This window comes from Pelodiscus sinensis, chromosome 5 (assembly GCF_049634645.1).
Source record: "Pelodiscus sinensis isolate JC-2024 chromosome 5, ASM4963464v1, whole genome shotgun sequence".
Taxonomy (NCBI): Eukaryota; Metazoa; Chordata; order Testudines; family Trionychidae; genus Pelodiscus; species Pelodiscus sinensis.
In genome coordinates, this window is record NC_134715.1 from 133141140 (window position 1) to 133154145 (window position 13006).

At 55.8% G+C, this 13006-nt stretch overlaps 1 protein-coding gene across 12 annotated transcripts in view; it reads right to left on the reverse strand.

Moving 5' to 3' along the window:
• Positions 1-13006, reverse strand: part of DYSF (dysferlin) — a 263140-nt gene that overhangs the window by 167489 nt on the left and 82645 nt on the right. For 8 of the 12 annotated variants that reach the window (XM_075931056.1, XM_075931055.1, XM_075931051.1 and 5 more), the window contains exons 17-22: positions 11202-11243; positions 9990-10105; positions 9214-9327; positions 8375-8552; positions 6640-6764; positions 3727-3833 (exon numbers count right to left, since the gene is read on the reverse strand). In XM_075931056.1, the coding sequence (XP_075787171.1) occupies positions 3727-3833; positions 6640-6764; positions 8375-8552; positions 9214-9327; positions 9990-10105; positions 11202-11243 (682 nt within the window). The remainder of the gene's footprint in view (positions 1-3726; positions 3834-6639; positions 6765-8374; positions 8553-9213; positions 9328-9989; positions 10106-11201; positions 11244-13006) is intronic. The other 4 variants (XM_075931062.1, XM_075931054.1, XM_075931059.1 and 1 more) reach the window with 1 other exon arrangement.

Here is a 13006-nt window from a genome sequence, read left to right on the forward strand (position 1 = left end):
CGAATTTGAGCAATTCGCCCTGAGCGGATGCCCTCGGCTGTGCCCAGACCTGGCCCGGTCCATCACATGGTCCCATTGTAGAGGCTAACCAGTGCCTTTTGACTTAAGCCTGCTGGCAGATACTGCTACAACGCACAGGACTCCCCGGCAGGTACCCGTGATCTGCCTCAGCAAGCCCATCCTTATGGCTATGATCCTAATTAGTGGTGCCAATTCTGCTTGCTTTTCAGCACACACGCCGGTGCGCCTCACTGCCTGAGTTCGGCCAATTTCTCTCCGCGCTGCAGAAGCCATTTACCGCAGGCGCTTAGCACAGGAGAGGAAGCCGAGCCAGAAGGAACCACTGGCTTGGCAGCTCTGGCAGCAACATATTTTCCCTCGTTTCATTGGATTTGTTTTGGAAGGAGCAGCTTCGCTGGAAACCTTAACTCCTGGGATTATCCTCAGGTCACGTATGGCACACACAGGAGCCATGGAATATTTACAGCCCTTACAACGGCTCTGACCTTTTCCACGGCGTGGCGGGGGCGAACACCTCCCTGGGGAGGCTTCAATTCACAGCAAGAGGGTTTTTCCAAGCGCATCCTTCAAGCTGGCAGCCCCCTGGATTGATGGAGCATTTCCTGAGCCGCAGACTTGGCTCATCAGCATGCCACACGCAGGGCATGTTATTCCATTCCATTCCCTGCCCCTGAAAGAACAAACTTCTGGCCAGGAAACAAATCCCGCAGGGCGTGAGTGAAAGCCGGAGGCTTCCCAACACCTTTGCTAGTGACCTACGTGCCTCCTCGCAACGAACAAGGAGGATCAAGTGGCTACAAGGCCTGCAGGAGGCTCCGGGGTCTCCTTTGCCGTGTCAGCAGAAAAGGGCCTGGGGACTGCAGTGGATGAGAAGCTGGAGATGGGTCAACAGGCGCCCTTGTAGGCAAGAAGACGAATGGCATATTAGGGGGCATTCGGAGGAATGTTGCCAGCAGATCCAGAGAAGGGATTATTCCCCTTTATTGGGCACTGGGAAGGCCACATCTGGAGTATTCCACCCAGTTCTCGTCCCCCCACTAGATAAAGGATGTGGATGCATTGGAGAGGCTCCAGCGGAGGGCAACCAAAATGATGAGGGGGCTGGAGCATATGACCTATGAGGAGGGGCTGAGGGATTTTGGCTTGTTTAGTCTGCAGAAGAGAAGAGTGAGGGGGGATTTGAGAGCAGCCTTCAACTCCCTAAAGAGGGGTTCCAAAGAGGCTGGAGAGAGGCTGTTCTCAGTGGTAACAGATGGCAGAACGAGGCTCAAGTTGCAGTGGGGGAGGTCTAGGTTGGACATTAGGAAAAACAATTTCCCTTAGAGAGCGGGGAAGCGCTGGGCTGGGTTCCCTAGGGAGGGGGTGGAATCTCCATCCCTAGAGGTGTTTAAGTCCTGGCTGGACAAAGCCCTGGCTGGGATGATTGAGTTGAGGTTGGCCCTGTTTTGAGCAGGGGGTTGGATTGGATGACTCCTGAGGTCTCTTCCCATTCTAGGTTACCGGTTCAAATCCCACACAGGGAGGGTGGTAGAGTGAGTCAGTGTCATAACAGGGTAAGCCCTGTGGAGAGTGAGCTAAAGGGGTCTGGGCATTTCCCCGTGAATCACAGACTCCTAGGGCCAGCAGAGACCTCAGGAGTCACTGAGTCCAGCCCCCAAAGCAGGACCAACCCCAACTCAATCTGCTGCAACTGGACCCATTTGTCTCAACAAAGGCAGAGGCCCAATTCCCCTTTTCTCCCTAGAGATGGTGCCTCTAGGTTGAGGACTGAGCTAGGCAAGCGGGGCAGGGCTGGAGCGGGGGCACGGCCCATTCCAGAGCTGTCCATTGGCGCCTTTCTCCAGGTACAGTCTGACTAGTCTATACCCCTGGCTATTTTAAACCGGGGACGCTTTGGGAGAACTCGTCACTGCCACCTTCCTCAGCCTTGGCCACGGGAGGGTAACAATTCCTCGTGGCAAAGGCCTCTCAACCCACCCTGCTCAACAACTAAAAACATGCCGAGGACTGGCGTTGGGTGGTTGGGAACAAGGAGGGGAGGTGAACTGATAACGCCTGGGAACTCCAAATTCAGACCTCACAGCCCCAAGACACAGGAAAAACCTGCTCCAAGAGGGTCAGATCCTCTTGGAAAATAAAACTCCACAAATGCTTGTATCACTTGGGGTTCCCTCCCTTCCATGGGGAGATTAACGCCCCAATTTTCAGCTCTGTTTTAGGCCCTAATTTTCAGCTCTGATGTTACTTATAGTTCAGTGACATCTCCAAGCCTGACTGAGGGCCCAGAGCCATTGTGCTAGGCACATTACAAACACAGAGATGGTTCCTGAGCCAAAGAGCTTATGGTCTAAAGAGACCGGACTGCGAATGGGTGAAAGACGCAGAGCGACATGCCCAAGGTCTCACAACAAGTCAGTGGCGGACCTGGGGGATCACACACCCATTTTTGTTTGGCATCAGGAATGAAACAGCCTGCAGGTGCCAGAGAACCAGAAACACCCCATGCAATCACATGCTGTGATACTCTCCCTGGGCTGCATGAGCTATGCAGAGGGACAATAAGGGCTTGGAGGAATCTGTTCTTTTTTTTTTTACTCACAAACAAAAACCTCTTTCTTGTGACCAGCGCCTTTGAGACCAGGTGATTCCACTAAACTCCCGCTGGTAATATTAGGACTTTGTCCTTGAAAAAGTAGAGCGAGACTTATGATTTTCAACAGTTGGAAACGACCGTTAGACTTCTCAATCCCTATCAAGTGGCCCCATTTTCAAACATATGAAGCGCCAGCATCCGCCACCAGAGGCCATGAGCACTGCTGGGTGCTTAGCTCTTATTTAGGTGCCTAAAGACAGAGGAAGAAGGCAAACTTTGGACCCTTCTTTGTGAAAATCTTGTCCTACCTGTATTGATGGCACAGCCGAATGCTCAGTTTGGTGTCTCCAAAAACAGGGTGGAGTTAAGTGGGTAGAAACTAAATGTGCTCTCTCCTGGCAGGATTTTGTGAAAAACAGATTACTTTTTTAATCCCAGCTCTAGTTAACCAGTGGAACTCCTTGCTGTGGGATGTTGTTGAGGTCAAGAACTTGGGAAGAGTCAAAGAGGGGTCGGATGTTTATACGGATAACAAGAACATACACAGTTATAATATACAATGCTTAAAAAAAGAGCATGAGAAGGGTGATAAACCTTTTCCAGGGCTTAAACATGTCTCCTGTTATTTGGGATCAGACAGAGACCTTCACAGGGGCAGATTTTCCCATGTCTGCCTAATGACAGGGTCCTTACCCATTCCTCTGAAGCCCCTAACGTTGGCCCCAGTAGAAGCAAGGATACTGGGCTAGAAAAGAAATTACTGCTTCATAAAAGTCCATTGCTACCACATCAGTATCTACAAATGTACATTCTAGGCAGCTCTTTTTTTCCTAGCCCTCGGTTCCAGCTGGGAACACGTTGACTGCAATGGCTCCAGCCACAATACAATGAGGCTTATTCAGGTATGCTGGGCTGCAGCCCTTGCACAGAGAGTGGAAATTTACGAGCTGCTGTAAATGTCACCTTTTCAACTCCGTGCCTTGGCTCTCCCACCTTTGAAGTAAACATTAGCCAATGGCCGGGGGTTTTCAGCACCAGGCCCCTTCCAGCAGCCACAAAGGCTCTTGTAACACGCGCCTGCCAGGGCGCACAGTTGAAGTTGGCAGAAATACCTGCAGTCCGCGATGATGTCATCAATCAATTGGGCAGCCAACGCATCCAAGTCGCGTGAGGAGCACTTGGCCTTGAGCGCAAGGTGGACCAGCTCCAAGCCTGCTTCCTACACAACACACAGAGCAGAGGACTCACGGATGGATCAGGGCACCCCCCGCCTTCCCCTGACCCGCCCCGGCAGACCAGTCCCAGGCCAAAGGGCAATGTTTTTCGAAGGACCAGCATATCCCAAGGGACTCCCATCCTCTGGCCAATGGGGGGGCCCTCAATTCTCATAGCCTCTTGCGTGCTCTTGTGAGTCTGTGGCACTTCCCTCTAGTTTCTGGTCCACACCGAGATGACAGCCTACTACTGCTACCAGGGAATGGAGCAACTCTTTTAAACTGCGCTTTTAGTGTTGACGCATCAGGTTCCATTCCAGCTGGAGACCCCAGTCAGGGCAGACAGCGTGAAAGAGAGAAACATTGAATCATAGAACCCTAGAACTGGAAGGACCTTGAGAGGGCATCGAGTCCAGTCCCTTGTCCTCACAGCAGGACCAAGCACCTTCTAGACCATTCCTGACAGGTGTCTGTCCAACCTGCTCTTAAAGACCTACAGGGATGGAGCTTCCACCACCCCCCTAGGCAATTTATTCCAGTGTTTAACCACCCTGACAGGCAGGAAGTTTTTCCTAATGTCCAGCCTAAACCTCCCTTGCTGCAATTTAAGCCCATTGCTTCTTGTCCTATCATCAGAGGCCAAGGAGAACAATTTTTCTCTCTCCACTTTGTAACACCCTTTTAGGTATAGAATACTAGAACTGGAACGGACCTCGAGGGGTCGTCGAGTCCAGTCCCCTGCCCTCGTGGCAGGACCAAATACTGTCTAGACCATCCCTGATAGACATTTATCTAACCTGCTCTTCAATATCTCCAGAGATGGGGATTCCACAACCTCCTTGAGCAATTTATTCCAGTGTTTGACCACCCTGACACTTAGGAACTTTTTCCTAATGTCCAACCTAAGCCTCCCTTGCTGCAGTTTAAGCCCATTGCTTCTTGTTCTATCCTCAGAGGCCAAGATGAAAAATTTTTCTCCTTCCTCCTTATGACACCCTTTTAGATACCTGGAAACGACTATCATGTCCCCTCTCAGTCTTCTCTTTTCTAAATTAAACAAACTCAGTTCTTTCAGTCTTCCTTCATAGCTCATGTTTTCTAGACCTTTCATCATTCATGTTGCTCTTCTCTGGACCTTCTCCAGTCTCTCCACATCTTTCCTGACATGTGGTGCCCAGAACGGGACACAAGACTCCAACTGAGGCCTAATCATTGCTCAGGGCCCGTCCCCGCACGAGAACGCTACCACTTTCCACACAAGGCTCTATAGCGCTCAGCTCTATCGCCGAGGCAAATACTCCAATTCACAGACGCCCTGACAAGAGCCGCAGCTGCCCTCTCCGACATCATCGGAGTTACGGGGGGATGGACCGATTTATATAGCGGTGAGGGAGCCACTGAACCCAACTGTGAACCCTGTGTATAATGGAAACCCAGCACCCCTCATACACCTCTAATCCCTGCCCCTATGTCAGAGCAGCCCCACTCCCCCAGTCCTCCAAACCTACCCCCTGGACCTCAGGGCCCCCAACCTTCCTCAACACCAGGCAGGACTGCCCCGAAAACATGGCAAACCCAGCCTCCACACACCCCAGGGGCAGGCCTCGGGGGAGACCACCTCCCGCCCTGCTCAGCAGCGGGTGGCATGGCCCGAGGATAGCCACGGCAGAGGCAGGCGGGTGGGGGTTCTGTGTGCCCGCATGCCCCACTGCCCTGTAGGGGGCCGGCATTCAATGCCAACCTGAGCCTCGGAGTGATCATGGGGGGTAACCAGACTTAGCCCCCGCTGCCCAGGGAAAGCCCTGGAGACCAGCAGATGCAAGGCACTGAAGGGTTATTCCACCTAGGACCTAGCTCTCTGTTCCTCCCAGCGATGGGGCTGGATGTCCGCCAGAGGAGGAAAAGAAAGCTGGTTTGGAGTCACGATGTGCTTCTAGAACTGAGTGCCAGTGCGGAATCCAGAACGAGAATGGCCTGTCCCCCAAGTGGGTTCACATGTCCCCAGATGGCTAAAATCTTGCAGGTTTCCCTTCCGTCCCCCGCCACTCCCAACCCCTAACTGCACCTGAGCCTCAAACCCAAACCCCTCAATTGGACCTAATCCAGAGGAGGGCCACTGAGGCACTGTCTGAGTGCAACTTCCTGTGGGGGGAGGGAGCGCGACACTGAGGCAGTTTAACACCGTGTAAAGCCAGGCAGTAAAGGGTACGCTCAGCTAACGGGGACTTAGAGAGGTTGAACATAACTATGATAAGGGGAGGGATATGACAGGGAACTATAAAATCCTGACAGGTGGGGAGAAAGTGAATTTTAAAAAAAGCTATTTATTTGTTCCCATCATATAAGAACAAGGGGTCACCCAATGAAATGAATAGGCAGTGGGTTTCAAACAAACCAAAGGAAGTTTTTCTTCATGCAGCGCACAGTCAACCTGTGGAACTCCTTGCCAGAGGATGTTGTGAAGGCCAGGACTTTAACAGGGTTCAAAAAAGAGCTAGATACATTCATGGGGGTTCGGTCCATCCATGGCTATTAGCCAGGAAAGGCAGGAATAGTGACCCTGGCCTCTGTTTGTCAGAGGCTGGAGAGGGATGGCAGGAGACAAATCGCTTGATCATTGTCTTCGGTCCACCCCCTCTGGGGCACCTGGTGCTGGCCACTGTGGGCAGACAGGCTACTGGGCTGGAAGGACCTTTGGTCTGACCCAGTACGGCCGTTCTTAAGTTGTTCACTAACACAGCACAGATCCCTCCGGAGCGTGGGCAGCCGTCCTACGCCCCCGCCGAGCCGCACAAGCAGTGCCGCACTCACCAGCCGGTCGGCCGTGCGCTGGAGAGCGTTCTGCGCATCCGTCCGGTGGCTGGTCTCCTCCCAGTAGGACGACAGCACCACCACGGGCTTCACGTTGCCCCAGGGGAGGTAGTAATACTGGCAACCTGCGGGGACAGAGCACACCGGGAGCTGGCTCTGCGGGCAGCAGGCCATGGGCTCCCAGCTGGCCCATCGACGGGGAAAGGGGCTGGCTGCGGCCCTGGGCGCTTGGACCTGCAGGAAACAGGCATTCGGCCTGGCACCCTCCGCTTGGGGGGCCTTGGCGTGACATGAGCTGCCTGGGCAACTCGCACGGTTGTCACAAACCCCCAGCGATGTAGGTGCTACGACGCGGTGGCTAGCTGAGACCCCCTCCCCGCCCAGGACAGAAAAAGGGTCTGCTCCAAAAGTGCCAGCCCCTTGAGCGACAGGGGAATCGCCACTGGAAGTCCTTATTGGGCCTAGGACTCATACTTGAACCGCTCTGATTTGCTGCGGAGGAGGGCAGCAGTGCAGACACTAGCATTGCATTGCGAGCTTAGGAAGAGTTTGCACACACGTCACACCGTGTATCCCCCTGCCCCCGCTCCTGCCCCACACCTATCCTGTATGCACAGAAATCCCTGCACCCACCACAGCAATGCAGCCACTGCTGGGGTGCAACATGGCAGCTAAGTACGCTGCGTCACCACGCGATGGGTTTGGCGGGGGAGCGAAGGGGAATGCCACATCCAACTAATGCAACAGGAGGAAAAATAGAAACCTAGAATCCCAGAACTAGAAGGGACCTCGAGTGGTCGAGTCCAGTCCCCTGACCCTACGGCAGGACCAAGCACCATCTAGACCATCCCCAACAGGTATTTGTCCAACCTGCTCTTCCATATCTCCACAGAGAGAGATTCCACAACCTCCCTAGGCAATTTATTCCAGGGTTTAACCACCCTGACAGGTAGGAAGTTTTTCCTACTGTCCAACCTAAACCTCCCTTGCTGCAATTTAAGCCCATTGCTTCTTGTCCTGTCCTCAGAGGCCAAGGAGAACAATTTTCTCCCTCCTCCTTGTGACACCCTTTTAGATACCTGAAAACTGCTCTCCTGTCCCCTCTGTCTTCTCTTTTCCTAAACTAAACAAGCCCAGTTCTTCCAGTCGTCCCTCATGGCTCATGTTTTCTAAACCTTGAATCATTTGTGTTGCTCTTGTCTGGACCTTCTCCAGTTTCTCCACATCTTTCCTGAAGTGTGGTGCCCAGAACAGGACACAAGACTCCAACGGAGGCCTACTCAGAGCAGAGTGGAAGAATGACCACACTCCTGTGAATGCCTCCCAGAATCACCTTTGCTTTTTTTTTTTTTGCAACAGCATCACAGTGTAAACTCCCATTTAGCTTATGGTCCACTCTGACCCCTAGATCCCTTTCTGCCGGACTCCTTCCTAGACAGTCACTTCCCATTCTGTGTGTGCGACACGGATTGTTCCCTCCTAAGTGGAGCACTTTGCATGTGTCCTTATTAAGCTTCATCCTATTGACGTCAGACCTCATGACGCCGGACAGAGGCCTGCATGGCGCGGGAGGCCAGGAAACCTGCCAGGACTCGGGGGGTTCCCTCTGCCCATCGGGTAAGGGGTGTTGTCTCTGGGCTGCGGTGATCGCCTGGTCCCCGGGGGCTGGACGGGCTATGAGGAGCCGTCTCCGTGCCACGCCGTCCGTCCCCCCCGCCCCCCGCCCGGGCCTCACCGTCAAACACGGCCCGGCTGTACTGCGTGGTGGAGGCCAGCGGCAGGCAGGTATTGTCGAACTTGTTGCCGTAGTTGCCGATGCTGACTTCGAACTGGACGGCGGCGTCGACGTCCTGCAGCATGGTGGCGGAGTAGAAGGCGGCGAAGAGGCAGTACTTCCGCCGCCGCAGGTGCTTCTGCACGAGACAGAGCCGGCCCGGTGGGCGGAGCCTCTCCCAGCCAATCCCTCGCCCCCGCCCGCGTACACGGCCCTGCCGGTTCCCAGGAGGACGTGACGGGGGGCAGGGCGGAGCAGCCGCAGGCAAGCATGCAGGAAAGCCGTCCCCTCTCCCCAGACAAAGGGGGAGATGGCGGGGGGGGAGGGATGGGGGCTTGGACTCCACCCCAAGGACACAGCCAAGGAGAGCCACCCAACAAAGCTCCTGATGGACGCGAAACGCTCTCCTGCACGCGGCTGCTCTACATCCTAGTGCAGCAGGGCAGCTCGCCTCAGCCTGGAGGTGTGGGGCTGAATCCTGACAGCCGGACTAGCCCCACCTGAGAGGAAGCGGGGACAGCAGCTGGCTCTGGAGACAAGCCGCCAGGAGCAAGATGACTCCAGTGGGGCTCGGAGGCAGCACGGGGGAAGTGCAAGAAGCAGGAGAAAACTCTCCGCGAGGGGGTGGTCACGAGGCAGCAGACGACCACACTTGTCTGCCCAGAGTCGGAGAAGGGGGCGAGTCTGCCGCCGCTGCTGGCCAAGAGCGAGAGCCGTCGGGCGCCCGCTGTGGTTCTAGAGGTTGTAGGTTCAAGCCCCAGCCCGGTGATTCCAAACCCGCAGGATGTGGGGCCCCATACCTCCAGCCGGAGAAGGTCGTCAGGAGGGATGTCCTCCAATTTCTGCTCAACGTGTTCGACCAGCTTCGTCTCCAGCTCCATCAGCAACCGGCCCCGAAAGGCCACGCCCTCGCCCTGAGGGGAGACGGTGATGTTACCAAGATGGCTGCCTGCCACATACGCTCCCCCCAGAGTCCCCCATGAACTCTGCTACTGGCTTAGTTAGTTGAAGAGGAACAGGATAGGGACACATGTAGGCAGCTCCTTCACGGATGCAAAGCTGACTGTGTTACGGGCCCCTCCTGCCCCTTGGCTTACCCTCAAGAGGGACAAGAATTCCCTGGGGGTGCACTAGGACCTGTTTAGATCTGGGAGGAGAGCGGCTTTTTCCATTCAGCGGCCATTTTGAACAATCCAAAGAGGTTCCATGTGGATCAAACTGACTGAAATTTGGGGGACTTTCTGGGGAACTGAGAAAGTCCATTTGGGGCCCGTTCCAGAGGGGGAATCAAAGTTGGGTTTCCCGCCTCCGTGGTCAGCGTCCGAGCACTCAGCTTAGGGCTGAGGGAACGAGACAAGCTGGCCTCCGCAGCATCTCCTCCTGTGGGTGGTGGAACCAATTTGCACCAAGCTCATGAATAGTTTGTGTTGTCCAAAATGGCGGCTCTTGGCAAACAAGCTGTTCTCCAGAAAACATCCCCCAACTCTGCCCCTCGTCATGACTGACAAAAGTTCAGGGTAACGAGCGTCTTTCTTTTCGCAAAGAACTTTTGTGAACCGAACCCCCACGACTTCACCTTTCCCAGGTTGAGCTCCTCGTAGGGATCTGGAAAGCCGGTAAATTCCCTCGGGCTGCCGTAAAGGTTCACGTAACAGGGCCCGAACGTCGGCAGGAATCCTAGCCCGTCATCCACTAGGAGACCACAGGGAGCAATCAGTTACGGAACCACGGTGACCACGCGTCTCGTGCATGCATAAAAAGAAACGTGGCACAGAGCAAGTGATGGCAGGTCCCTCCTGCTGCCAAGTTCGGGTGCTAAGAGCAGGAACGTGGATCCATTGTGGACTAGAGTCTGTTGTTATCTTAGATTCATAGAACACGAGAACTGGAAGAGACCTCAAGAGGGCATCAAGTCCAGTTCCCTGCCCTCATTTCAGGACCAAGAACCGACTAAACCATCCCTGGCAGGTGTCTGTCCAACCTGCTCTTCAATATCCCCAGTGATGGAGATTCCACAACCCCCCAGGCAATTTATTCCAGCGTTTAATCCCCCTGACAGGAAGGAAGTTTTTCTTAATGTCCAACCTCAACCTCCCTTGCTGCAGTTTAAGCCCCTTGCTTCTTGTTCTATCCTCAGAAGCCAGGAAGAACAATTTTTCTCCTTCCTCCTTGTACCACCCTTTTAGGTAACTTGCTGCCCTCATGTCCCCTTTCCGTGTTCTCTTCTTCAAACTAAACAAACCCAGTTTTTTCAATTTTCCTTCATGGGTCGTGTTTTCGAGGCCTTTAACCATTTTTGGTGCTCTTCCCTGGGCGCTCTCGCCAATCTGTCCCCATCTTGCCTGACGTGGGGTACCCAGAACTGGACACAATACAAAAGTTGAGGCCTAACGGGCGTGGAGTAGAGCAACAGAATTAATTCCCGGGTCTTGCTCACCGCACTCCCGCTAATACATCCCAAAGTGAGGTTTGCTTTTGCACACACAGCTCCGCACGACTGTTGGCATGTTAAGGGCTTTCCAGTCGGCGCTCTGTGGAAGGATCGGCAGTATCCTGTCCTTGGCAGGATGGAGACACCATACCACAGCCCATCCCACCTCTCAGGATCCGGGGGGTACAAACGAGGCCGGAAGGAGTCTGGGGCCATATCCCAGGCCTCGCGCCCCGTGTTTCTGACACGGAGGCTTTGCTGATCCTGGTTCTGTCCAGTTTCCCGGCCCGTGCGAACCCGGCTAAGCCATCCCAGTGACCGTAGCGCGATTACAACCCGCAGGCTAGAGGGACGTACTGGCTGGAGCTGTCAGGGGCTTCGGGAGAACGGGAAACTCATCTGAGGCACAAAGAAATGGAGAGACGGTTAGGATGGGACCAGCGGAGGAGGGGTGGCGGGCGCGTGAGGTGAGACCAAAGCATGACAGGAAATGCAAGCTGCAGCTGCGGCTACGGGGCCTGGGGCACCCCGCGAGGCCCTGGCGTGGACCCCTCCCAGGAACCCAGCAGAGGCCCAAACCTACCTCCCCGCGCCACGTCCCACAATGCATTGCACCCGCTCTAGCTGCGGCGTGGGCCCTCTCTGATGATGGCGAGACCCAACCCCTGCACCCCAAAGCAGAGTGGTCGGGACAGCCAGGGGCTTCCGTTCTGCTCCTCTGTAAACGCCACCTCCCCTCTGGTTCTGGGGGGCGCTGCCCGGGGGGGCCCATGGGGCCTCCGACAGGCAGGACCGGCACGTCGGGGGCTGGAGAACTGGCTGGGCTGGGGGTGCTGGTGATGAGGGGGACATGGAAGAGGGGGAAGAGGCTGAGGCCAGGCTGGGGTGCAGGAGGCACCCTCTGTGGTGACTGTAGGCCAGAGAAACCCACCAGGTCTCCGTGTCTGGCAGCCTTTGCGCACGCCACAGCCAACCCCCCGGCGCTCTCTGTCACAGGGGACACTGCATGGGTTGTATCTGGGGGGCCAGACACCCAGGGGCATCTGGGAGCGTGGGGCAGCTCACCCCTTGAGAAGCGGGGGTGCAGTGGGGATCCCCTGGGTGCTCGGGAGATGTGGGTGTAGATCCTTCTGCTGCCCCCCATGACCCAGCGGAGAAGTGCCGGGCCCCTGGATATCCACGGAACTGCTTAGCCCCCGCTGAGCCATTGCTCGGCCCTAGGCCCCTCCCGGCCGCCCACCTCAGCTCCCCGTGTGCTCTGCAACGCCGCCCGCGGGGCCTGCCTTACGGGAACTGCTTCCAAGCCCCCCGGCACGGCCCTCTTCCCCGGCGCCTGCTCCCTCTCTCACGGGACCTGCCCCGCCCAGGCTGGCCCAGGCCTCGCGCTTCCTCCCAGGAAAGGGAGGCCCCGTTGCCAGGCCCCCAGTAGCGGGCGCCTGGCTTTCCAGTCCGAGGTCCGCTCTGCAGGCGTCGGCAGGGCAATCTGGGTGGCCCCTCACTGCGTCCCGGCCTTTCCTGAAGGGTCTTAGGCCCAGGCATTCATGTCATGGGAGGGGACCATGTTTCAAGCCGGCATGCACGGCCTCTGCCCTTGGAAGTTCTGCTGTCTGTGTGTGTTAGGGGGCAAAAACTACCCACAATCCTCTGAGCCCATGCACCCGCAGCAGAGCCAGCTGCCCCGAATGTCCCCGAGCGCCCCAATGGGAGCATGGCTGTACGGGCCGGCCCAGGCCACTGGCGCACGACGGGCCCAGGAAACGTGCTACAGCGTGGACAGGCCAAGGCAGGCTCACTGCCGCTGTGTCAGTGCCGGGCGCCTGCTCCCGAGGGGCGCGTTGGGGACCTCGGATGGACACACCCCTAGCAAGCCAAGCGCCTAGGACCGAGCAGCAAAGGGGGTTAGCGGCAGGAGCCATTCAGCCACCAAAGGAGTTAGGGGAATGCAGGCCACAGTCCCTACCACAGCATCCAGCCACTGGTCTTCACAACATCCCCTGGCGAGGAGTTCCACAGGTTGACTGTGGGTTGTGTGACGAAAAACTTCCTTTTGTTTGTTTTCAACCTGCTACCGATTAATTTCATTTGGTGAAATTAATACAAGCAGGATTTTGCCCTGGGCATCCTAATGCCAGGTGACAAGTGCCTCTTCCAGAGGTGCCCAC